We start from the raw sequence: 27,421 nt of genomic DNA on the forward strand, positions 1-27,421 counted from the left end.
AACTGGAAACTCCTTATTTCCCCCTATGGGTTATAGGGAGGGGCGGGACATTCGAGCCTACTCATCAGTGGAAAGGACTTGATATGCTAATCGGTTTAGCATAGGGCAGATACAAGTCTACTGGTAGACGTATCGCCCAGCGAAACAACGCAGATTGGCCACGGCCCGGGGGTGCGTTGATTATAACAGAATAACAGAATAACAGAATAGTGAATTAAATAAATTTGTTATTTTTTTTTTAAACCATCTCGGATGACAAGAAAACGCAACTGAGAGAGTTTATTTATGTGGGCATGCTATGGAAATGCGGGTACATTAGCAATTCATAGCTCATTTGAGCAAAATTGATTATTTTTCATTCACGTTATCTATTTCTTCAATAATAACCATATCGACGACCACAATTAACGAAAATAAAACAAAAGCAAGTTTGCTTTTATAATGACCGCAATATACCTAGTTGTGTCATAGTTTCTGCTTTGCCACCAACAGATGTCGTTACTAATCGAACGGATCGTCATCTATTGAGTGTATGAACAGTTTTATTGTGGTCATAATGGAAGCCAGAAGGATTGCATATTGAAGAGTTTTGTTTACTCTTAAAATCTGGTTTGATGGATATCTTCAAGTATACTATAAATCATTTCATCAATGGTTTTCATAAAAGTAATAATAAAACTGTGAGTTTTGAATATTGCTGCAATAAAACTCTAATAAAAATGCAACAAAACCAATCAGCAATCGAATTGTTACTTGTGCATCAACTATCTTCCGTACACAAATCAAGTGTTCGATTAATCTAATAAGGATACAACTTGAGGCTCTCAATGTAAAGTTTGAGATTTTCATTCTTGTTCGTTTTGAAAGTTTATGTATCAATTATATGTTCCACCTCAATCAGCACATGAGACACATCTTGAAAAAAATAAGACATGCAAATTGAAGTCTCATAATGTATAGTACACCTGGGAGCTCGCTGGGATTGCAGCTCCGGTACATGATTCTACAGCACATACACATCAACAAATGGGGGGTTATTCCTGCAAGAGAACCTGTACAGCTATAGTGGCGCTGTTCTGGACAATCTTGTCTAGAAAATATGTAAAGATGAGCTTGACTGAAATGCCGTTCCGTCGGCTTTCTCCCTTGGCTTCCGACTTGGAGCTACGAAGGAGGATGCGCGTGGACTCGATGAGTGACTAGCTCAGACGCTAAAGAAGTGGTGGTCTAGGGTGGCATAGTAGGTTATACTGGCGCCTGCGGTAGAACTTGTTTTTTTTGTGTGCTAAATAGCTGATGGGGCCTTAGCATTCAGCAGGTCAAACCTCGGTGCACGCAGTATCCTGATCAGTGCTGAAAATGTCATTTCGACATATATAGATTTAACCACATACAGTTCATTTTAGAAAAACTGGTGCGGCTGGACCAGTTCTGCAAGAAAGTCACGGAAAGTCGCTCTTTTGTGAATATTTGAGCTGAGGCAATGTCTCCATGAATATCATTGGGGTAACTCTCGCTGAGACCGTCCCACTATTTACATCATGTCTTTAAAAATGTTTAAGGTGGTGATTTTCTGAAAGTCCTCCCCAAAAAAGTAAGGAAAATGCATTTGATTACTTAAATTGATGGACTCCCCGTTAGGTAGAGCCACAACCATTTTTGCGGACCCCTCGATTTTGATCAATTATTGGCTCATTTAAACCGTTATAACTCAAAAGATTCTCCAAAAACCACCTCATAACAAAATGTTGTTGAAAAGAGGAAAGATAGAGCTACTATTTACAGTTATAAAAACATGGGTCGACCATATTGATTTTGGTCGCCATCTTGGATTTGTATACCAAAAATGTTTTATCAACATGTTGGCAACCACAGATTTTTAAAATTTTTGCGCCAATCGAAAGCGGGGACATTTTTCTCCTCCGTAAACCCTCGCATTGTTGCACTTGAGGAAAAACTTTAACTTTTAATGAAGGTTATCGTTTGTTTACAACGTTAGCAACACATAGACACATAGCAGTTGTCAAAATAAGGCATAGTCTTTTTAATACAGAGCCTCAAAGGTGTACTCATAATTATCGATACAGTCCTTAACAAAAGTGCAGATAACTTTTGATAGGAAAAAGATACATCTCTAAATTTTTGATATATTGTGTAAAAATATCCCCACTTCCGATTGACGCAAAAATTTTGAAAATCGGCGGTTGCCAACATGGTGAAAAAACAGTTTTGGTATAAAAATCCAAGATGGCGGCCAAAACCAATATGGCCGACCTAACTTTTTATAACTGTAAATAGTAGCCCTATCTTTACTCTTTTCAACAACATTTTGTTATGAGGTGGTTTTTGGAGAAACTATTGAGTTATAGCGGTTTAAATGAGCCAACAATTGATCAAAATCGAGGGGTCCACAAAAATGGTTGAGGCTCTAACTAACGAGGGGTCCATCAAATTGATGACCCAAATGCATTTTTCTTACTTTTTGGGAGGGGGGGGGCTTTCAGAAAATCGCCACCTTAAACATTTTTGAAGACATGGTGTACATAGTGGGGTGGAGCGGACCTGGTGTGGTGGTTGGAACACTTGACTATCACGCCGAGGACCTGGGATCGAATCCCACTCCCAACATACTCACAAAATGTGGGTTCTTCCTTCGGAAGGGAAGTAAAACGTGGGTCCCGAGATGAACTAGCCTAGGGTTAAAAATCTCGTTAATACAGACAAAAAAATGTAAATAGTGGGACGGTCTCAGCGAGAGTTACCCATTGGCGTTTTTCGAAGACAGTCCGTGACATAAAAGATCGAATTTTCCGTGACTTTCTTGTAGAGCTGGTCTAGCCCGACAAGTTTTTCATATACCATATTCTCAGGTTGAGCTTCTAACATGAGCTGGATGTGGTTGAATTTCGATATGTCGAAATGACATTTTAAGCACTGATCCTGAGGCCAAAGGGAGGTCACCCGGGAAGCTGGTCAAACACCAGCACACTGCCTTGGTGAACACCCCAAAGAGCGTGTCATCGATGTTGGTTGCTGCTCGACTCAAACCCACAACCACCCACCCCCCCCCTCCATAATTACGTCACAAGTTGGGCGTATAAGCACGCTTATCAACTGTGGCCCGCTCAAGAATTCAACGACCGCCTGTCCGTCGTTATAGGTGATTGTCAGTCCTCCTCATTTGCCGCAACATCTGGTATCCCACAAGGTAGCCACTTAGGACCTCTGATCTTTTTGATCTATTTCAATGATGTAAACTTGGTGATCGAAGGACCGCGATTATCCTTTGCGGATGATCTTAAACTGTACCTTCGTTTTCGCTCAATTGAAGACTGCTATTTCCTTCAACGACAGGTGGATGCATTTGCTGAATGGTGTACCTTAAATCGAATGGAAGTCAACCCGTCTAAGTGCTCGGCGATCTCGTTCTCGAACAAAAAACGGCCTATACTGTTCAATTATAATTTGTCAGGTACTCAAATTGAACGTGTTAGTCATATCAAAGACCTTGGTGTAGTCTTGGACGAACAGCTCTCCTTTAAACAGCATATCAGCTATGTCGTCGGGAAAGCTTCGAGTGTACTGGGATTCATATTCAGAACTGCTAAAGAGTTCACGGACGTCTACTGCCTTAAATCATTGTACTGTGCCCTATCTCGATCCATACTAGAGTACTGATCGGTTGTTTGGAACCCGTTCTACAATAATGGGGTCGGAAGGATCGAGTCCGTTCAACGACGGTTTTTGCGGTACGCTCTTCGACGTTTGCCTTGGGACAATATATATCGTTTACCAAGTTATGAAAGGCGCTGTCAGCTAATCCACTTGGAACCACTGTCGACCCGTAGAGATACTGCCAGGGCTTTACTGGTTTCCTATATTCTGCAGGGACGCATCGAATGTCCCGCTCTCCTAGGTCAAATAGACATCAATGTCCAACCTCGTGCCCTTCGCAACAACTACATGCTGCGGCTGCCTTTAAACCGGGCGAACTACAGCATGTTCGGGAGTGTCAATGGGCTCCAGCGTAATTTCAACAGAGTTTCTTCACTGTTTGATTTTAACGTGTCTCGTCAAATTCTTCGTCGGAGATTCAGTCTGTTTTTTCAAGGTCTATTTAGTGTTTATTCCGTATGCTGCTTTTTGTTTTTGTAGGTGTATTTTTGATTATAATTTGTATTGTATTAATTGACTATCCATTGTTAGTATGTAAGTTTTGTATGTGACTGTAAATTTTGTACTTAAAATCTTAGAATTAAGTAACATCATTGGGGCTTGAACATAGCCTATTGATTAGACAAATAAATAAATAAATAAATGACCGTTGCGTTATCCAAAGCTGAAGGTGAAGGTGTAGCAAGTATGGGACAAACATCAAATTCTCGCTCCAGTCGACTTTTTTGATTCCATTTAGGTCCCATATGAACTGTACAAAATTTCAGCGCAATCGGTGAAACTATAATTTAGCGCAAGCGGTTCAAAGTTTTCATACGATTTACTATGGGAAAAGTTGCACTTTCAAACAAAAAATCCCAGAGGTCGCCCTTTGTCTCCTTAATTCAAATCGATCAATGCTTCCTGTAGAAAAATCATTTATGAAACTTTCCTTCGAAGACCGCAAACCGATTGGAAGCTTGCGGAAAATGTTATTGATTTATTACCGATTAGTGATCCAACTAACGGCTTTTTGTTTTGTTTTATCAGCAGCACTGCAGCCTCCGTTGTTGCATGGGGTGGCGGGAGGTATCATCACCCCCAGAAACAGCAGCAACCAAGGCAGCAGCTACATTGCTGCTGATAAAACAAAACAAAAAGCCGTTCGTTGGATCACTAATCGGTAATAAATCAATAACTTTTTCCGCAAGCTTCCAATCGTTCCGCGGTCTTCGAAGGAAAGTTTCATAAATGATTTTTCTACAGGAAGCATTGATCGATTTGAATTAAGGAGACAAAGGGCGACCTCTGGGATTTTTTGTTTGAAAGTGCAACTTTTCCCATAGAAAATCCTATGAAAACTTTGAACCGCTTGCGCTAAATTATAGTTTCACCGATTGCGCTGAAATTTTGTACAGTTCATATGGGACCTAAATGGAATCAAAAAAGTCGACTGGAGCGAGGATTTATTTTTTCCATACAAGCGTGTCCCATACTAGCATATAATTACAACCAGAAGCTGGATGAGCAGATAAAGCGAATCAACGTAGACGCACAGCAAGTGGTAGGTACTACAACATTGCACATTGCATCGACCGTGTAGGTAACTTGCTGACAAATAAAACTATGGTATCTGCCAGATAGCGAAGCATCAATAACAATGGACAAGCTGTGCAATCCCCGGCTCTAGATGAAGTAAAAAGGCTACTGAAGAGTTGAAGAACTCTGCTGAAACATTTCTAATACGGTAGTGAACAGCTGCCCAAAATACGTCACCGTATTCTGTCGAAGATATTGGAAGAAAAAGATCTACCTGCATTTATTGAAAGAATCCTGGAAAATGATAGAATCAACTGCTTATACAATTTGTCTTGTCATTTTCAATGTTTGCAGTGCATCGGAAATGCATTACAAACATTAAAGCGGCCAATATCGCTAGCAGGTAGCGTGGGTCAAATACCTTGGAGTTCTAATGACGTGCGAGAATGATGTTACCCGCGAGGTGAAAAGGCGTCTTGCGCCTTGTAATTTTCTCTGTAAATTTCCAAATATGCAACAAAAGCTATTCGGTTGTGCCTCAATTATCTTATATCCAATGAATTACTGACGGGACAAAGTGTTCAACCTGTGTACGAACTTTCAGTAATATTTTATGTATTAAATTTATTGAGCTATCATTGTCCAATAAAACACAAAACCCATGGAAGTAAATCTCCAAAGTTAAACTTAAGGTTCATTCTCCCAGCAGTATATAAATCATGATAAAAATCCCCATTCAGCATCGTCCCCAAATCATCAAGAAAAATAATTATTTCCTTTTCCCGTCTCATCGCTCGTAACAATTCAACATCCGGAGCACCATTGAACTTTTTCCTAACAACCGCTCTCATCGCAGTTAGGTCACCCCGGTTGGCGCCTTTTCCTCCATAAATAATATTTTTGGCGACAGCTCGCTCGTACATAATGTGCTACAACAAGCCAATATAATCATGAGGAGGGCACATCCAGCACCAGCAATGAATTGCTTTTTGATCGTTCGCTCTCGTTCTTTCCCGCTTCCAGGCAACCCGCGGAACAAGACGGCCCTCAAGCCGGGCCACTCGCTAATGGACTGGATCCGGTATGGCAATTCCGGAGTGGATCTGGCCGGCACAGGTGGTCGGGTCAGACCGGTTCAGCACACGGAACTGGCGACGCACAACAAACCCGGTGACGTGTGGATGGCCATCCGAGGGAAGGTCTACAATGTGACCAGCTATCTGGATTTCCATCCCGGGGGTAAGTTTGTCGAAGACGAAAATAAGGACAAATAATTAGTGATTTGAATCATATTTCAATTCTTCTACTAGGTGTCGACGAGCTGATGCGCGGCGCCGGTAAGGATGCCACCAAGCTATTCGACGAAGTGCACGCCTGGGTAAACTATGAATCCCTCCTTGCCAAATGCTACATCGGGCCACTGCGCAGCACCGGAGTGCTCAAACTAGTCCCGGAAGAACCGGAAACCACCTCGAAATCCCCCAGCAGTTCAATGCCTCCACCGTCGCCCGTATTTTTGAAGCCACCGTCCTCCGGCAATCCGTCGGTTATCGTCACACCCAGCACCCCTGCAGTTGCACCGAAAGTCCTCTCGGCCACCTCGGTCGTCAGCAGTTCCAGCGAAGATTCCGCCATTAAATTGTCTCCCGTAGTGCCTCGCTTCGACTGGATCCAGAAAACGGCCGAAGTCACGTTCATCTTCTACACCAAAGCGCTCTGCAACCCGGCCGTCGTTGTAGAGTTCGTCAACAACCTGGAGTTCAACGTGCGGATATTTCTCGAGGGAAACGTCCTCCATCGGTACCAGTTCCAAGTGACAAACAACCTTCAGTGGCCTTGCACGGTTCGACAATCGCTGGAAGCCGGTAAGGTGGAGCTTGTGTTCAACAAACTCCTGCCGACCCTCTGGACGAACTACGGCCAGATGGAACACGACCAAATCGAGAACTATCCCATGGAGCTGCACGAGTACGACGTGGCAACTCGAATCGAGATCACGCACGACTCCTGCGCCTTACTCCTCCGGCCCAAAAATAACTCCATCCTGCAAGTTACTCCCATCGGTCATCATCTCTCCATCAGCGGGACCGTGGCGGACGGCCAAGTAGTGACCCGCAGCTACACTCCCGTACCACCCGCAGCCGTCCCAACGGATTGTCCGCCCACCTTCATCCCACTTCTGGTGAAAACCTACCCATTGGGGGCCCTCTCCAAGCACCTGACCAGGCCGGTTCCGCTGGCCACTTCCCTGCAGATCTTGCAACCGAGCGGGAACTTTTCGCTCGCCAAGCTCAAACATCACAACCGCATTGCCTTACTAGCCGCCGGCAGTGGAATCACGCCGATGCTAGCCTTACTCAGCTATCTGCTGGAGCGGAGTAGTAATAAGATGTAAGTATTGCAAAGGGAATGGGAAGGGGGACGCGGACGGGGGAATGTTTGTATTCTGTTTTGTGTGTGTCGAACATCATCGGAGGGAAAATCCAAGAAAAGCCGGGTGCGGGTAATCTGTTGATGTTTCCGAGAAGTTGGCATAACAACTTCTGATGGCGCGATGCGAAAAAGCGGAAAAAGCTTTTCCCGAGAAGTGGACGTAGGTAGGCAGGCGGGAGATTCGAAGCACGGTTGAAAGAAAGGTGAACGATTTCCTTGGAAATCGTGACGTGTGGTGTGGGTTTAGAATGAGTTGATCTAAAAGTGTGTAACACTTGTTGAAAGGGATTTCGATTATCTCGAAAAGCTTACTTTTATCACGTTCAAATAATTATTTAAGAACTTCATGTACCTATATGAATTTTGGACCCGAATTCATTCTATTTGAAAACGAATCAGTTATGACACATTCCATGCACTTCTACACCGCGGTTTTTGAACTTCATTGAACGATATTTCCGAGCTCTTGCTCTCGATTTTGATTCTTTTTGCACCAAAATGAAGATTATTTCTTGTATTCTTCGAATAGTACCTGAAACTTTGAAAACTGCTTCTAGAAAGTAGCATATTTCTTAACGTTCGGTCAAAATTAGTAATTTTTTGCGATGGTGTCCCGTTACGCTGTATGTATTTCTTGATTTATTTCGAAGTACAAAGGTCTAATTCCCAATAAAAAAGCATAAAATGAATCTTCTATTCAAATGTGATCGTTTGATATGCTGGTTAGCATGTCTAGTCTAGTTTAGTCTAGTTTACACATACACAGCCATTCATTGAAAGAAAGAAAAGAAAGATGTGCTACAAGCATTATCAATGCTTGCAGCACATCGGAGATGTATTACAAGAATTGAAGCGGCAAGGCCTACAGTGCAGCGTTATAAGTACAACAAGCTAAAGAACGGGGACATCTCGTACCAACCGCTCAGTATAGTATGGAATATAAATGTACAATTAATACGTTGGGAGTGATTTTGCTAAGAAAGTTAATGTCACTCCGTCGTTGCTCTTATTCCTGGGATGGGACAAAGGAATTTAACCCTTATGTCCAGGCTCGAAAGCCTAGGCTTAAGCGTCAGTACTCGCTCTCTGAAACGAAAAAAAGAAAAGTGATTCCTTCCCCAAGTATTTAGAGCATAATATAGCAATTATCCCAAAAGAAATCGTGTTATGTCGTGTATTGTGATACAGTAAGGACCCAATTTTGTCAGCCCCATTTTGCGTCAAACATTTTGCTCTCATTATCTTACGGCCACATTTTAGGCAATTTATTGATATTTGTCATCAAACTACAGCTGAGATGCTGAACATAGAGGGATAAAAAGTTTGAAAAACTGTTGAATTTTTTGAAGAGAGCAAAAAATGTGTTCCGAAAAGAGGTTGATAAAATCGGGTCACTTATGTATATACAACTACGCAATATAAATTAGAACGAACTCACCAAATTCAGCAATATGAAAATTCCATTCACGATTGATAGGAACGGATGCCCTTTTTATTTATTTATTTATTTATTTATTTATTTAACTACGTCTTCAGTAGATACTGTACAGACTGATACTTATAACTAAATTAACGTAAATAATCACCAAGATATAACAATTACTACTATTCACGATTTACAAAGCATACATGAATGAAACACTATAATGCATACGCACATACATAATACATATAATTTAAAACGTACAGCAGCTCAATTCTACTCGGAAAATATCAAAAAACAGAAATTCATTCATATTTTTTTTTTTCAATTTAATTACATCATACGTTTACTTTTCATTGAATAGAAATCGGCCATAGCTTTTGACTGGCTTCCATGTATTCCTGTGTCCTGTGTCCTCAAAAAACTCACGGAACATAATTCCAGAAGGCCATGAGTCCGCTTGTAGCGCAGCTTTCCTGTATTGATCATTAATCACCACTTTGAACGATACATATTCGAGAGTGCGTTCCGATTGCCAAAGCGGTATAAGTTTTTTGACTAATACCTATCGGACTATTGGGATTCACGTTTAACGATTCCACTACCAAATCGTTTATCTCCTTTTCAGTCACTTGTGCGTGTATGTTCGTGAGGAACAAAGAGAAGGTACCCTAATCGTTTCCAAGGGACGATACATTCGATAGTTGAAATTGAGACACCTCGTTAGAGCATTTGCTTTTATCATTTTTGCAACCCGCATGCAGCACTGTTTGGACGGGCGTGAAATGGTGCGGCGGTGAATCAATCCCATGATCAGAAGATTTTACGTGATGACTGACAGATGACATCATTTCCATCACCTTAGCTAGTCGAGTTGTGATGTTGGTTAACTCGGTAGCGATGGGTCGAGGGGCACTATCATTGACTTCATGTGCGATGGATTGTTCTTTGCGCTGGCTTTCGCGAAGGTTGAAGAGACATTCGTCGCACATCCATGCATGTAATGTTTTTGTCGATACAGTAAACACTTGCTTCTGGAACATCAACACAAGCTGCGTGGAAGGTTCTGTAGCACTTTCCTTCACATACAACGAAAAGATCGGTTTTGCAGTCCACTGACTGTGTGCAAACATTTTTGGCAAGACATTATTGTTCGGCAAAATCACAAATCGGTTACCAACAATGGAGTAGAATGAACAGTTGAAAACTTTCAGGTCGAATATTGACTTGTATCACGTTCCAGATTGTTACCAGCTCTCACATACATGTGATACATCACACAAATAACTGTAATCACGAACGGTAGCGAATTTTGACAACGGAATAACAGAATTAATCGACAATTTTCAACGAACTGCAGATGCACGTCAGTACGAACGACGAGATGAGACGAGCTGTTGATCGGCCAAATTTTTTTTCATCAAATGAAGCACTAATAGCACTACAGTTTCAGTACACAGTACACACTCCAGAACCCGTTCCGACACACAAAATTCTTTACACCACGCAAGATTATTGATTAAGCCAGAGTACGTGTCAAAGACGTTTAAATCGAGAATCAATCTTGAAGTTTAATAATGCTGGCACAAAAAAAAAACTCGCGCGTTACATTTTCACTTCCATTTTTATCTAAAAAGTTGCGAACGCTTCTTCTTCCTGAAGTACTCAAACCCTCGATGGCATCTTCTTTCTGAAGCACTGGGAGCATTATCACTCAGGAAATCCCCTAGTTATTATGCGCCTGGGATGGCACCGTTGGGGCTGCCGATGGTGTCGAAATCCTCGGACATGCAATCCTTCAATCCGGTGAACAACTAATTCCACTACAAACAACAAGCACTACGTTTCACTGATAACAAAGTTTAAAACGAAGTTTCACAAAAAACAGTACTCGTATGCGAAAACTCTTCATCGGCCGAATCAAAATTTTCACGAGCGCGAGCAAAATCGTGACAGAAAAAATCAAGCATCCTTACGCGCGCACGTTTGATATGCTGGTTAGCATGATTTTAAAAACATAAAAATTTTTGGAAACAAAAGTTTGATACTCGCGCAAAACGTAACGCGTGGAATGTGTCATATGGTACCGATTGATTCCGTTCTTCTTGTTATAACTTCTACCAAAAATGAGAAAATAAGAAGCGCTTCAATCCTTCGTTTTGAGTAGAATGAAATTGGGAGCAGTCTGCTGAACAGATAGAATAGTTCTCGAAACTGGAAGCTTTTCCTCACTTTTTGGTTTTTGATTGTTTATTAAATAACGCAGCAATATTTTCAAAATCGGTTTTCGTACACATGTAGAGTATGAATCAAGGTATCTTATGTGTTTTTTTGTAGTGGAAAATGTTTTTTGTTTTTGCAGAAACCATTATTGAACAAAATTTCTCAAAAAAATGGTTTCTGCAAAAATGGAAAACACTTTCCACCTCAAAAAAAAATCAGAAGATACCTTGATCCATACTCTACATGTGTACGAAAACCGATTTTGAAAATATTGATTCGTTATTTAATAAAAAATCAAAAACCGAAACATGAGAAAATGCTTCCAGTTTCGCCTTAAAGACTGTAGTTTTTGTGTTCGTGAAAGAATACAAACAGTTCCAACTATTTCCATGAACTTCTTTATATCATACCGATTAGTTTTCAATGAGTTTAAATTACCTAAACTCCCGTTTTGAAAAGAAAATAAAAGATAAAAACCAGCAGAACCCAATTATGGAACGCATCTTCTGCACAGCAAAAAAAATCTGAAATTGTATACCGGACGCAAACTATTTCTTGAATGGAATGTTGAATACAAGCTTCATACTGAGAGCAAGCAATAAATTTAAAAACTGATATAAAATGTGTGCGATATGATGGGATTCTTTTGTTACAGGATATATGAATGTAACATTTTTTAGCTGTGTGGTTAACTCACAAATTCAGCAACAAATGATATGACATTTTGATATCAGCTTATCTTTACTTAACCCTTAAATGCCCTAGACTAACCACTTTTTTTCAAACGGCTACTACTCAAAGACCATACAATCAAAAAAATTGAAACCAATTTTAAATTAAATGCGGTTAGTTGGTCTTCCAATATCTGGGTGTGGCATCCCCCTGACCCCTCCCCCTGGGTATTGAGAAATGCCTTGCCACGAGGGTATTTTTCGGCAGTTTCATTGATTCTCACACATATTTTCGTTCTGAAACATGTATTGTAAAATGTATTTGGCCATAAAATGATCGCTCTGTGCTTTGTACCAATACTATAGAATACTATAGCATACATGAATTCAATAAATATATACGTTTTTAGATGGTTCTGTGCTACCTTTTATATTATGAACAGCGTGATATTGTAATATAGACAACAGACTGCCTTTAAAATGGGACCATCCTTTATTTAGGTGAAACGGTCATTTATAATGCGTAACGATACAAATATTCGATTGTATATGCTACGTTGACACTTCTTGAACGAATTGATCAACCCTTTGAAATTTATGAACTGTAGAAACAATGCTTACAGAGGAAATGTTCTGATACGTTATGTACATTTTTATGATTTATTCGATGTGTTTTCGCATCCTGACAAGCAATAAAGGGTTTATTTGAAAAACAATTTCAACCAAATGAAGGGGAAAATATTGCGTCATAATAGTCCCAAAGACATCAAACAGATTTGAACCATATTTTGAATTCAAAATATCCATATTCAAAAGTGTCCAAAGTAGCCCCACACGACGGTACTTGTATGCTCGATTTATGCTCCGTCTGGTAGCCAGAAACACAAGGAGAGAGAGATTTTTTCAGACTGGTTCTTCCTTTTTACTTGAACAGGCCGTGCAGTTCATTGGTAATGGGAGGTGATTACAATTCAACAACACACTCAAAAGACTTTCGAGTGGAAATAACATACATAAGTCCACAATTGAAAAAACTTGATTCAGAACGCTAGGCTCATTGACACTTGGGAAAAGATACACAAAAACGACATTGAATACTCATTCATAAGACCAAATTGTGGATCAAGGATAGACAGAATCTGTGTTGATCAAAGTCTGAAGGACAAAATTGTTGATGCAAAACTACAAATTAACCTTCACATATCCGACCCCCAACATCTTATTTTGAAAATGCTGGCATTCCGTCAATTTTTATCTATTTTTTTTAAGTCGCCCTTAATCGATCATAAATTGGAGCAAGTTTATTACACCCAAGTCGCCATGCAATATCCGGAACCATTCCGGAGATATTCCGGATTGTACTGGGGTCAGGGAGGGTGCCGAAATAGCCTCAAATGATTATTTCATGTGCTATTGTGATTGAACCATAGATTTTCAGTGGAATTTTTGTTGCGAACAGTGAAACACAACTGCGATAGCCAGATTAGAATAAGTTGACCCATCCGGATCACCGTGATAGGTTCCGCGGGGGCCTTATTAGGGACACTTCTGGTTTTCATCCAAAACATGTCGTGCGACATATCAAACTTCATGATTTCGAATGACTGAGTCAGAAACGATACCCTGAAGCCAGTATCAATTAATATGGCCATCCCGAAACATCTAGCATAGATTCCACGGGGGTGACATCGAGGCATTTCTGGTTTGCAACCAAAACATACCGTGCGACGTATCAAACTTTATGATTTCAAGAGAACGGGGTAGACAAAATTAACTGAAGTATGTAGCAACTGATATGACCGCTCCGGAACACCTGAAACAGGTTCCGCGGGGGCCTCTCAAACACAATAACACACGAAATAATCACTTTTGGCCATTTGGCAAACAGAAAACCTCCCCCACCCCCTGACCCCAGTACATTCCGGAATATCTCCGGAACGGTTCCGGATATTACATGACCACTTGAGTGTGATAAACTTGCACCAATTTATGATCGATTAAGGGCGACTTCAAAAAAATCGGATGAAAATTTACGAAATGCCAGCATTTTCAAAATGAGTTGTCGGGGGTCGGGTATGTGAAGGTTAATTGCTTTACTGATCATAAAGCTATCATGAGTCGATTGAAGATGCCAAAGTGCAGTTAAAGAGATGGTAGGGGTGTATGGACATGCAGGACAGAGGTCTTGAATGATGAAGTTCTAGCTGAGTTACAACCCGACTAGATGGACATTACAAAATTATAACAAGCTGTGTTATTTTGTTACAATAAATTTTTATAACAAGGGTTGTTATAAAACATGTACCGTTAGTAGTTAAAATAACGAAAATTCTAACAAAGTTCCCACAAGAAAAGAACAAAAATATAATAACTTTTGTTATTATCATAACAAAAATATTACAAAACTTGTTCCATGAAATATGATAGAATTTAACAAAATTATAACAAATTGTGTTATAATTCTTCGGCAACCTTTTAGGGTAAAAACTATTTTTATTCTTATGTTTTGGGTAACTATTTTTAAGTGTGATATTTTATTTTTGAAAAAGTAGGTGACATAAAAAAGTAGTCTCCAGTACGTTATAAAATTTTCGGATCCGAACGGGTTTTGAACCATCGGTAGCAATCTGACGTCGCTGCAAATGAGGCCATCACAACACTTGAAGAGGGCGGTGATAGAAGCTTTACTGGTTCTACGTATTGCCAGTTTCCTTATTCAAATCCTTGTTTGTCAGACGCACACGAGCGGGGTAGTATGACGTCACATTGAGCTCGATGACGTATAATAGACTTGATTTGTCGTTAGTGATTTTGTTTTAATCTATCAAAATTATATCATATGCAGATATGATAACAGCTGTAGATATAATTTAGTTATATTCCACTTTTTTTTTTTTTAATTTTGATCAATGAAATGGAATCTATTACATAAGGGGTCATCCATTCAGTTTATCGTCACGTTTGGAGAAGGCAGGGAGGGTTGAAAATTTCCAATTTTAGCATGGCGTACAGTAGACGATCGGTCGATGCAATACTTTTTAACTGCAAGTCCGGTAAGTGCAACAAATGTACAGTTATTGCACCGTCAAATGTCAAAATGGTACGTCATGATAGCCCAAATGAACAGACGGTTTACGTTCATTTAACGTCCGTTGATGGTTTGTTGATACTGTCAGGCGTTCCAGTTATCGGATTTATGTTCGCTAAGTGAAACGTAAACATGTTGCAGTTATCGAACGTCTACCGTCTACCCCCGTTGGTTTGACCGCATCTAATCTGAACACTTTTTAATTTGACCCCCTCTAATCTGCACATCGTTCAAACTAAAAATGATTCAAACGTCATTCTGCTCATGGAACGGGGTGAAACGGAACGCAGAATCAAAACAAAACAGCAAAAACGGTTACCATCAGTGTGTTCTTCGATGTCCACAGGGTTACTAGAAGTTCAAATTAAAAAACGAACCCCGTTGGTTTGCATGAGGTGTCGTTCAAACCAACGGGGGTAGACGGTATTGTGTCTTTGACATCCTACCAAAATTTGAAAACGGTCTGATAAAAAGTTCCAAACCTTTTTTCACGTTGTTTACCTGGCTATCTATCGCGTAAGAATACAAAACTAAGGTTAGGCCGTTACAAATATTTATTTCACTTTTTGTCCTACCACTCTTTGGTTGGTCGAGGGGGGGGGGGATAAAAATAAAAAAATTATTTTGAAAAATATTAAAAACTCCTCGGATTTGTTAAAGAATTTTGCCAAGACCCGATATTTTGATAAATATTTATTTATCTAGGGGGCAGATAATGCAAAATCCAGCCAAAAAATTTTGAAGGTGGGGGGGGGGAGACAAAAAGTGAAATTAAAATTTGTATCAGCCTTAACAGAGAAGAAAGAAAAGCTAATGATCTGATGAAGGGGAATTCTGTCAATGTTTTCACATTAGACAAGACTTTACAATTGTGCCACAAAACTTACCCAACATCATTTATCAAATACTGTGCTGTTGTGCCAACAGGCTCTTCGCCACAGCTTCCAGCAGAAATAATGTTGTTTAAAACGCTACAAAGCGCTGCAATAGTACCAAAGCGTACTCTATGAAAGCAGCTGTTTTGTTGGTGAGGATTCTTATTCGATTGGCACATCAGCCGGGAACTATTCCGGTTTTGGATTAGAGTGCAATATAAGAACCCACAAAAAATAGAAAAAAAAAAGATAGCTGTGAAGTATTTGATTTCCAGCTATATTCCAGCTTACAGTTTGTATTGATAATAATGTTTACATCCGACAAACCATGGTGATATCCCAACAGTTTTTTTTATTGTACCTTCCAGCTGTAATGATATCGCATAACGATAATAGCTTCAAAGCACCGCTGGTTTTGGAAGAATTTGGCAGATTATAACTAAATGATAACAAGTTCTGTTGCATTTTTTATTAAACAAATATGACGCCGTCCCCAAATTACGCGTGGCTCAAGGGAGAGGGGCAGTAGGGTGGGGCTAATTTCAAAAAATCTCTCCGGGATACGATTTCCCAAGTGGAAAGTGATCTACTAGTCAACATATGTGAGCTGTACAAAAATGAGCGATTTCGGTTGATATTTAGGGGTGGCGCCAAGGGTTTAAGTGATTTTTTTGCTAGAACAAACTTTCAAAAAACATTTCGAAATTGATTATCAAACATAACATTTTTAAACTAAATCAGTGATTCTAGAACCCATTTAGGCCAAATTTGTGCTCAAAATTGCGATATCTCTTCTGGTTTCTGAGATATTTGAAAAAAAAGGTCGTATTTTGGTATTTTTTTGGTTAGATACCAAAATACGACATTTTTTTTCAAATATCTCAGAAACCAGAAGAGATATCGCAATTTTGAGCACGAATTTGGCCCAATCGGGTTTTAGAATCACCGATTTAGTTTCGAGAGTTTCGATACAAAAACAAAGCAATGAACTTTATTATTACTTTAGAGCTTTTAGTAGAACTTGTTACTTCAGACTCTAGTTTAATTTAAAAACACTTCACTAATACTTTACTTTTGCAAAAGAAAATAAAAAATGAATAACTCTTTTAAAGAAAAACTAGAAAGGACGAGCAAATTCCTTTTAATTCTACTACTGTGCTTATCTTCGGACAGATAGGCCTATTTCGTCTGTGACTTACAGACTTCTTCAGTGTCAAGTGAGTCGAGCACTTGACACTGAAGAAGTCTGTAAGTCACAGACGAAATAGGCCTATCTGTCCGAAGATAAGCACAGTAGTAGAATTAAAAGGAATTTGCTCGTCCTTTCTAGTTTTTCTTTAAAAGAGTTATTCATTTTTTATTTTCTTTTGCAAAAGTAAAGTATTAGTGAAGTGTTTTTAAATTAAACTAGAGTCTGAAAAAAAAAAAAGCAATGAAGTCTAAATTTTCAATGACAACTTCTAAACGGTTTATTGTCAGAACAAATTAGAATAATTCTTATGAACCTACTACAGTAATTTTCATTAACATAAAAAATCCTGCTGATCCCTTTTCGGATCTGAAACGATAATTCTATAACACGTGTACCGTATGGTTTCTGTAGATTTTTAGGCTGCCTGTCATAGTTTTTTAAATAATTTCCCGTGCGAACATTTTTTTCAATACAGGGCCTGAGTACCATAAGTTATCTCTCGTTCCCAAATTTATCATATTCGAAAACAAGCGATTACGGCTCCAATTGATTTCACTATTGTTGTTTTCATGCGTGTTCACTCCCAACAGAAAATACAAAAATAAGAAACAAAATAAACAGCGCATCAATCCTTTTTTTTTCGTGGGATGAATATGGGAGCCACATGCTTAATAAGAGAAGCTATACACAGAAAAAAAATATTCATATAAAATTCAGCGAGAAATCATGCACATAAGGGGAATGCTAGAATAAGTGTACATTTACATGAGGTATCATGTAATATTACATTATGGTCATGTAAATTTGCGCTAAACATGAACACTAACCGGTTACGCGACTATTGGCGTAAATTTACTCGATCATAACGTAGTTTTACATTTATCATGTAAAATTGCACTGATTCAAGCATTCCCCTCATGTGCATGATTTCTCGCTGAATTTTACATGAATACTTTTTCTGTGTACCCTATCTATCGGCATGAACCTTTAGTGTGAACGCATTCCAATTAAATGCTTGGTAGCAACTTTTTGAAAATCAAATATGTTGGCACATCCCGAAAAGACAACATTTACCTGAGCATTTGTGAAACTGAAACCTGTAACGGAATGCTCTGAAAATTTACCATCGTCACCGCAACCTCTGAACACCAGAAAGGAAGGCCTACCGGTTCATATCTCCTAATGCTCCGCTCGGTTCCACCCTCCACATGCTCGCATGGAATCCGAATAAAGGCACAACAACATTGTAGAATCCGAAGACGACCGCCAACCCAATACCGGGAAAATTCATTGTAGGTACTCACACTCGCTTCCCTCTGGCTGAATATATCGAATCGGATAAAAGCGGATCTGGCATATAAATGATACTGAACGTCGACATCGCGACGTGATGATGCACCTACATACCTAACCTATCGCCGAACGACGACGTGCACAAAAGGTAGCTAACATGCTCAACCGACCCTCGTCTAGTAGGTATCTCTTCTATTCCACTCTGCTGTTGTTATTGTCGACATTTTATATTTTCCACTTTTCCGGATCATTTTCCGTCTCGGGTGTCACAAAGGCTTTCCTTATACAGGCAGTGTGGGAAACCACCGCACCGATGACTTGGACTCAGTGAACCAATTTTATTTGGGAAGTCAGGGAATTTATCTTCATCTGCGAGAGTGGTCTGCGTGGGATGACTTTCTTCATTTTATTGGATGGAACATTACATGCACGCTAACGCCACTCAGCACTAAAGTGCATAATTTCCAGACTACACCAAAAATGTGTAACCCTTGCACATTTACAAAATCAGCTCCTGTGTCCGCAAAATCGTAAAATTCGCATAAATTTTTGTACGGCAATTTAGCTAGGTTTACTAGTGACCTTGAAAAACAAAAAAAAAGTATCGACATTTCGCATCTAGACGAGTGTACGAGCTGTTTTTGAGAATGTGTAACTGTTACACATTTTTGTGTGGTCTGGAAATTATGCACTTATGAGTGGGGATTACACATTCTAGGTGCTGAGTGGTTTTAGCGTGTGTTTCATCGTCATTGCAGATTTGATTATACACTCAGGCACCTGAACATACGATTTTCAAAAGGTAAACATTATGAAACAGCGACAAAAATGAAAAGAAATTGTTCATGTGGCCGTTATGATTTTCGTAATGATCACGCAAATTTTCATAAATCTGATCTAAATTTCTCATGCCTCATTGATTCGAAATTATTAATGTGGTTTATGAACTGCTTCAGTTTCCTAAAATAAGGAACTAAGACTGCAGCACGGCGAAATACTTGTCATAAACATGCAGTGACCCGCGCAGAAAAGTTTCCGAAAACCGTCGCTGTCAATATACGAGATGTTTGGCCCTAGTCCGAAAGCTTCATTTCAACAAAACTTAACGACTAACAACAAATCAAGTGATTCTGGACTCAAAATGGTTTAACTTATGCACGAAGCAATCGCTTTTGGGGCAAATCACATCTGCATTGCATCATTCCACGCAGAATCAAATTCCATGCCTAGCTTTACAAATTTCCTAAATTGGTTGGTGAACTTCATAATGATGTAGCAAGAAATCAATACGCTACACTATGAAATCATAATCAAGCTCAGATGAATTCATCAACTCACATTACGGTTCCATAAGGTTTCATTTGAGATCAAACGAGAACACTTTGGGTTTCATAATGTGAGCTAATGAATTCATGCGTGCTTGTTTATGATTCCATAACGTAATTTTAAGAATACCAGCCAATGAAACTGGTCCGTTTCCACGTGTTCCATAATGAGAACTTATGGAACTCTTACTTTTAAGCTATGGCCAAATTTCATAACGCGTTTCTATGTATTCCTTACGGATATTTGCCTGAGTGTAATGTCTGGCTAAGGACAAGTCAGATTTCACGACAGAAATACTCAGCCCAAAGTGTTGCTCAGAATTTCTCAAATTTTGTTTCGCTTAGGTTGTCAAATTATGACCTAACATTATTTTTTCATAGACAAGTGCTTCGTGTGCAGAATGAAATTGAAACTATGTATTTGAATAAATTCCATTTTTTGCTTACAAGGAGTTTGTCTTTAGATTTATGGGATTTTTGTCAAATTTCAATATTCTTTCATGGATTTGATATACTTTCTGGTCTATGCTTCTTATGCACCTACAGTCAGGCCACGCCACACAGCAAATCTAAATTGCATATGCATCCTTCCATCCTTCGCTGACATGATAATCTGGTCGGATAGATCCCAGCTGTATTTCATTGAAAACTTAATCCTCTTTGCTTACCTTTTATTATTTCTATGAGTGTGTATCCACAAACAGCTCAATTACGATGTCTATTATGATAAGCCCCCAGAAATTCCAGCCTGAAACATGACCCAATATTCTAATTGAAGCAATCCCTCCGACAACGATGTTCGACCCAGTATGATCTGCATAAAAATTTACATATATTCCTGTACATAAACTAATCAATTTTCTCTTTCTCTCCTCCCACCATGCAATCGGATGGTGTTCCGATATCCCTCAACCAACCACAGGGAGTCCATATGCCTGCTGTATTTCAACAAAACTGAAGCGGATATCTGGTGCCGAGAGATGCTGGATAATTTATGCACCAAGGACAAAAGGTAAATTTATTGTCGGGTCGGTCGGACGGAAGTGACATTGTGATCCGTTTCAGACTAGTTGGTCAGGCCACGCAGTCTGTAGTCTGACTATGGCCGTAGCCATTCGAGGTCGTCGGGGGCTATTTCTGGTGTTGCTGTTGGTGTACATCTAGTGTTTTGCTGAGCTAAACACATTGCGTTCGTTCATGCGGACCGAGTGTGTAACTAGTCATACTGATGTAGCAGCTCACGTGAGCACAGTCAGTGGCAAGGGTAATCGAGCGCGCAGTGGGAGTCTCTCAGATACGTAAGGATCGTGCATCAACGCTGATCCAAAAGGTTTCATAATTTTGCGTAAAGGAAACCAAGGGGGAAACACGGACATAAAAGTAATCAATTTTAAGCCGGCATCTGAATCATTGTGCGCTGATTGACTTATCAAGTTTCAATTTTGAAGATAAATAATAATATGATTACGTCTCAGAAGTTGGTGATGACGGCAGTTGGTGTAGCGTAGAAGAAAATCAACACGAAATCTACAGCGATAATTATTTGGTCTTATTGATGATATGTAAACGGATTAAAAATACTTTGTATATGTTTTTTCTCTCGAATTTCTTCCGGGAATTCTTTTCGAAGTTCAACCAAGGATTTCTTTCAAAGATTCATCGAAAAAACTTTTCAGGTTTTCTTTCTGCAATCTCTTCTACACTTTTTTTTTGAGTTTCTAAGAGAATCCCCTTTTGTGTTTGCCCCGGAAAATTAATTTGGAATTCCTCTAAAAATCTTTCGAAAATTTTTGAGAACATCTTCGGTTGTTCCGAAAGTTCTTGCCGTGATGTTTGTTCTTGTCCGAAATTTTTGCCGTGATTCTTGTTCGGAGTTTTTGCGAGTTTTTCCGGAGCTCCGTCGAAAGTTCACTGTAGGGTTCCTCTGGAAATTCTCCGTTACTCGGCTACACTAATTGCAAGAGCTCTTTCTGGAGCGCATGTTTTGGAGTTCTTCCGTTTATTGTTGCTGAAATTTATCTGCATATTTCCTCTATTCATTATTTATTTTGGATTTTTCCAATCATTCTACAACAGTGATATATAATAATATATATAATATATATATATATATATATATATATATATATATATATATATATATATATATATATATATATATATATATAATATATATATTTAAAATTTGAAAAAAAAAACTATGTATTTAAAAAAATCTTGAAAACCTGGAATTTGTAGAAAATTTTCTTGAAAACCTAACGGAATTTCGCAGATTTCATAGATCATCTTGTTGAGAAATTTGGAAATTTACTTGCCATTCTTAAGGCAATTTCTACAATTTGAAGGTATCAGGTATCAGAATGCCGGCTCCAGAGGCACGTTATCCTCCATTTGGGACATTTGTGCCATCGCCATACATATAAGCCTATTTCATCATTACCGGAGGGAGAATGGGACAAGGGATGGAAAGGGATTAGGAAAGGGAAAGGTGATGAAATAGGAAGGGGTGCCCTAGAAGAGGGAATGAACGCATAAGCGCAAAGAGAGCTCATAGCCCATACCACAACAGGTTTAATCAGTGCCCTGAAAAGGACATTGTAAAACGCATAAGCGTTAAGAGAGCCTATAGCTCATTGGAGGTAGCTTGTGATGTCATGCCTCTTTCAATATGACATTGAAAGGCACGTCATCAAAAGCATCCTCAATATTCAAGAAATCACCCAAGCAAAAACTACGTTTGAGCGAGTACTTTCTTGAAAACGTATACAACTTTATGTAAAAGAGTCACTGTGGACATCCCAAATTTGGAAGCATGTGAGTTCACATGAAAAGACATGTCAGCCATACGAACATCACAGATGTGATAATCGACAATGCGTTTCTAGCATTTCAGAAAGAACGAGGTAACCAGATGAATCTGGAACTCGTTCCTTCTTTATACAACGCACGCACCCTTTCGGGATAAAACTATTAAGTAAATTCACGCCATGAAAATACCCAATAGCAAACTACAAATGTTCAAAACATGTTTGAAATACTCAAATCCCTTTGGAGAAAAATTGGACAAACCCCCATTTGCACCTAGAGATTTGAAGTAAGCAGAGCTTTTTAGGGCCCACTAAGCCGATTATATAGCTATAATTCTCAAGCGGAAGCTAGAGATTCGTAACTATACAAAAGAATTGTTTATCCGAAGATATTTTGAACTTGAACAGATCAGAGTTCCATTCAGGAATACCTCTTACGGTCCGCACAGACCGCAGAGGACAAGCTTCTTTCAAAGCAATAGTTATGGTATACCACAATGGAGGGCGTTGTAGTAACAAAACCACAATGAAACTCTCTTGGAGTAGCTATGGAAGCAAGTTATCTATAAAATGTGGTCGCAACCAATTAGTACAGGTTCCCTAGTTTGTTGAGCAGGATCGCCTGAATACGCAAATTTTGCGAAGGAACACTCAAAAGTGCAAAGAAGGTCAAATGGAGACTCCTCATCTGACACATGCCAATCAGTCAACTCATGAGTTGGGTTAGGTGCAATTCTATGTTAAGTTATCCATGAACTATACTACCTAAGTAATCCATCCAACTGAAGCATCTCAAATTATTGTTTGAGCTACTTCAGATGATGTAATAATCGTATCCATACTGCCAAATACCAGCGAAAAGATGCTGTATACAAGAGCTTGCTTGAAGGCATCCATAAGGAAATGTTGAAACATACTGTTAACGTTATTCTAAGATATAGCATGCTCGAGGCACGACACTTCATTTATAACGAAACAAGAAAACTGGGTTCACAAGGTAACCTATACAGAAGTTACCCTACGAAAATAAACTTTTCGAAGTAGAGCCACTTGGGCTACGCACGCTTCTTACGCTGAAAATTGATCCAATGTTTCCTAGCCGTAGCCATTACCCAAACTAGACAGGATTACACTTTTCACAATTACAACACAAAAGGAAACATCAACGACAAACCAAATCGGTGTCAATTGAAAAACGCCAATGGCGAAAACGCCTTCAGCGTACCCATATAGGTAGTAATGTAAGCTAATTTACAACATTTGAATAACCCCGCCCTTATTTAGCCTCAAATTTGAGACTTAAGAAGGGCAACTGATTATCTCGGAGAAACACAAGGTCCACTGCACTATTGCTCCGGTTAGTGCAGTAAGGGCGTAATACTGTGGAGGACGCCCTAATTCTCCACATGCTCCGTTTGTGGTTAGGTTTTTATTAGACCCCCCTAACCATTCATTCCTTGGCACGGTAAGCATAAAGCCGCATAACACCATGAATCAGGGGTCACCTGTTTTGTGGACTCTTACCACTGGATCAGGCGGTCCGTAGTGTTATTCTTAGCCAATTGAGACAACCGCTACTGACACTACACAGCTTTCTAGGCTGATCGGGAAAAGAAGTTATGGTTAACTTCCAAACGAGCCCGAACAGCCCCAATTTATCAAAAATTCTTTAACAAATCCGATGAGTTTTTAATATTTTTCAGATTAAATGCTTTATTATTTTTATTCCCCCCCCCTCGACCATCCAAAAAGTGGTGGAAAAAAGTGGAATAAATAATTGTAACGGCCTTATATATAAGTCAATTAGAGGGAAATTAAATGAACTATAAATTTGCATCTTCAATTTTGAAACGATGTTGAAGTTTTGGATTATTTGGTGTTTTATTAGAAAAATAATCTAATCGTTATAATTTTCTTTCGTGTTAAGATTTTTAAATTAAGTCAACAGTTTTTCATAGCTCATTATATAAGTCATAAATAGTCAAAATTTCATTGCATTCGGTTAATTAAATCCGGAGATATAACAGCTCAAAGTTGGCTATCGGATAATTTTACCTTTTTCAAGAATCTTTATAACTTCATGAAGAGTAGTCCGATCTTTCCCAAATTTGGACCACCGATACACAACTAGTTGATGAACTTACAGTAAAAATTTGAGAATATTTGAGGCAGTTTTCGAAAAAAGTTACAGCTAATTGAACATTTTTAGAAGAGTGAAAATTTTGCCTGTCCCGATCATTTTATCTATCCCCTGTATATTACAGCCTATTTGCATTAAAAGAAGAAAACATTTAGTAATTTTTGAGCGGTATTGTAGATTTGACTTATTTTCTTCTATATGAGTGAAAAAATCAAACCGTAATAACTTTATTCGCCATGAGAAAATAATACATTTAATAAAGGTTAAAGTTTTCATTCAATTCGGTTCACTGGCTTCCGAGATTTGACAGTTAAAAAGTTGGTAGTCTTAAAAACAGAGTTTTACGAGAATGGATATAGCTCCGCGAAAGATTAACCAATCGAGCTCAAATTTGTACCAATAATGCACATATAATAGGTTGACAAACAGTCAAAATTTAAGAAGTTTTGATGCACTCTATGAAAAGTTTCAGCATGTTGAACTTTTTTGTGAGAGAAAAAAATGTTGCTTATCCCAAACATTTTGGCCACCCCCTGTATACGCCAAACAGCTTTGTCGAAGACCGGAAAGAGTTCCAAAGTCTATGAAAAAAGTTATACCCTAGGTAAAGTGGGGCGAAAAAATATAAAATTGTACTAAAATGCACTATTTTTTAAAAAGCCTGATTCCCAAATTGCGCAACTTATGCGCAAACTTTTTCACCGTAACTTTCTATAATAGACCCAGATTATGCATTAAAACTGCTGGGATATGCGCCATTCAGCGCAAAAAAAAAGTTGCTGATCAAAATATTTTATATTTGCGATATTTCAATATTTCAACGCCTTTCAGTGATTTTTAATAATTTAGTTCTGTATAGAAACCTTGTGTTTTTTTTTCTTACAGCTTTTTAGTAAGGTACACCGGGGCAAGTTGAAACGCGAAGTTTTGAAATCGATTTCAATACAATTTGTAAATGTTTCTTTCCCAAAAGATTGTTTGAATCAAAAACTATGTGTTATGACTTCAAGCTGTTCACCATCATTGGATAACACCATGTTAATCCGCTGTTTCATTTTGCCCCGGTGTACCTTAAGCTTTTCAATGATGTATTGTAAACTAAGGGGTATCTAATGAAAAAAATGGTCTAAAATTGATTTAAGATAAACCGAGCAAAGTGCTAGACATTTGAAACTTTGGGATTTTTTTAATTGGAATGTTTACTTTCGACAAAAAATATAACAAAAAGATTTGGTGGAGGTCACTTTTTCGATTTTTTGTCCGCCTGATATCTTATAGTGCTATGGTAAGTGCGATAAGTCTGATGACCTTACTCGTAGTCAGGGTATCTGACAGTAAGCTTAGAAAAACGATATTAGTTTGATGAACTTATCGATTAAGTAATGTAAAAATTCATTGGGGGATTCACTTAACAGCGTAAACTGATTAAACTGATTAAACGTCGCGATCACCAAGGCAATCTTTGATTACTTCATTCGCAAAATCATGAAACATTTCAAATAAGCAAAAAATCATGGCTTACGCAGCAATTTGATCTGTTTAGAGAGTACCCCTGTTATTATATTCTACAACCACAATGGGGTATCTTGCAACAGTTGGAATTCACAAAAATTTCTTATATTTTTTTTTCATTTCATGATATTTCTGATAGACATAATCGAAAAGGATCATTCATTCATAACGTAACGCACTCATTTTCAAATGTCGACTAAATTTTAACATTTTTTGCAAGTGACCTTCAAACATTATTAAGGACTGCCATATTTTGAAATTTTATTCATGTTTCTCTTTGTTCAAAGTTTAGCTTAGTTTATGATCGTTTAACATCACCAACATCAATTCTGAATCTGGATGGAGTAAATCGTTTCAGTTGAATGCCCAAATTAATGGCTTTGATGTTTAAATCATGTTATTTAAGCTGAAGTAGCCAAACACCACTGAAAATTCCTTAAAGATGACTCACTCTTCCTTTTCAAGAAACGACTTTAGGCATTGTTGATATTTGTAACTGGTACTGAGTCACTGCGACCTGTTGTGAAACGATATACTCTCACGTAATAACTACCAACCTTTTCATGAAAAATCATATCTCAGTAGATTAGTGTGAAATCTTTGTAAGTAATGCTTAATTTCAGTTGAGTAAAATTATCTATAACTTATAAACTAAACTTGTTAAATATAAGAAAGTTTCAAGCAGTTTCATGCAAGTAGGAGTTCGAAGTATTTCGGGTTGATTAAGGACACGAAATGTAAGTCGATTACCTCGTACAATAGAAGTGACTTTAACGAAATACAAATATAACTACAGCTTGAAGCTGCATTAGCTGCTGGAAAGACGTGGTTTAACACCTTCAACACCTATCCGAAACAGGTAGCCAACTAAGCTTCATGTCATGTATTGCAAGTAACCCCACATATGGGTAACTTGCAACAAGCATCCATTTCGCAGCTTCCTATTAAGTGGCAACCAAGTAATTTCCCCAACAGGGAAGAAAAAAAAAGAGCACACAGGCTCGAGGCATGACTCGCGAGTTTGTTATTCCATGTTTACTGAAAGTGGCAAATACCGGGTTCACAAGATTTCCCGACTAGTCATTTGCCTTACGAAAGTAAGGTTTTTTGGTCTAAAGCCAAAGATTAATCGTTGCTGTTCTTTTTACCGAAAATTGATCTGAGCTATCCTAACCGCAGCCACTACCCAAACTAGACAAGTTAAGACTTCACAATCACAGGTAAAAAAAAAACATCAGCAATAAAA

The 27,421-nt window shown here is 38.7% G+C and overlaps 1 protein-coding gene across 6 annotated transcripts in view; it reads left to right on the top strand.

Moving 5' to 3' along the window:
* The window catches only part of LOC109433485 (cytochrome b5 reductase 4), a 364,704-nt gene that overhangs the window by 165,082 nt on the left and 172,201 nt on the right, over window positions 1-27,421 (top strand). For all 6 annotated transcript variants that reach the window (XM_062856390.1, XM_029875784.2, XM_029875783.2 and 3 more), the window contains exons 3-5: window positions 6,217-6,432; window positions 6,504-7,584; window positions 20,639-20,728. In XM_062856390.1, coding sequence (XP_062712374.1) covers window positions 6,217-6,432; window positions 6,504-7,584; window positions 20,639-20,728 — 1,387 coding nt within the window. The remainder of the gene's footprint in view (window positions 1-6,216; window positions 6,433-6,503; window positions 7,585-20,638; window positions 20,729-27,421) is intronic.

This window comes from Aedes albopictus, chromosome 3, assembly GCF_035046485.1.
Source record: "Aedes albopictus strain Foshan chromosome 3, AalbF5, whole genome shotgun sequence".
NCBI classification, from domain to species: Eukaryota; Metazoa; Arthropoda; class Insecta; order Diptera; family Culicidae; genus Aedes; species Aedes albopictus.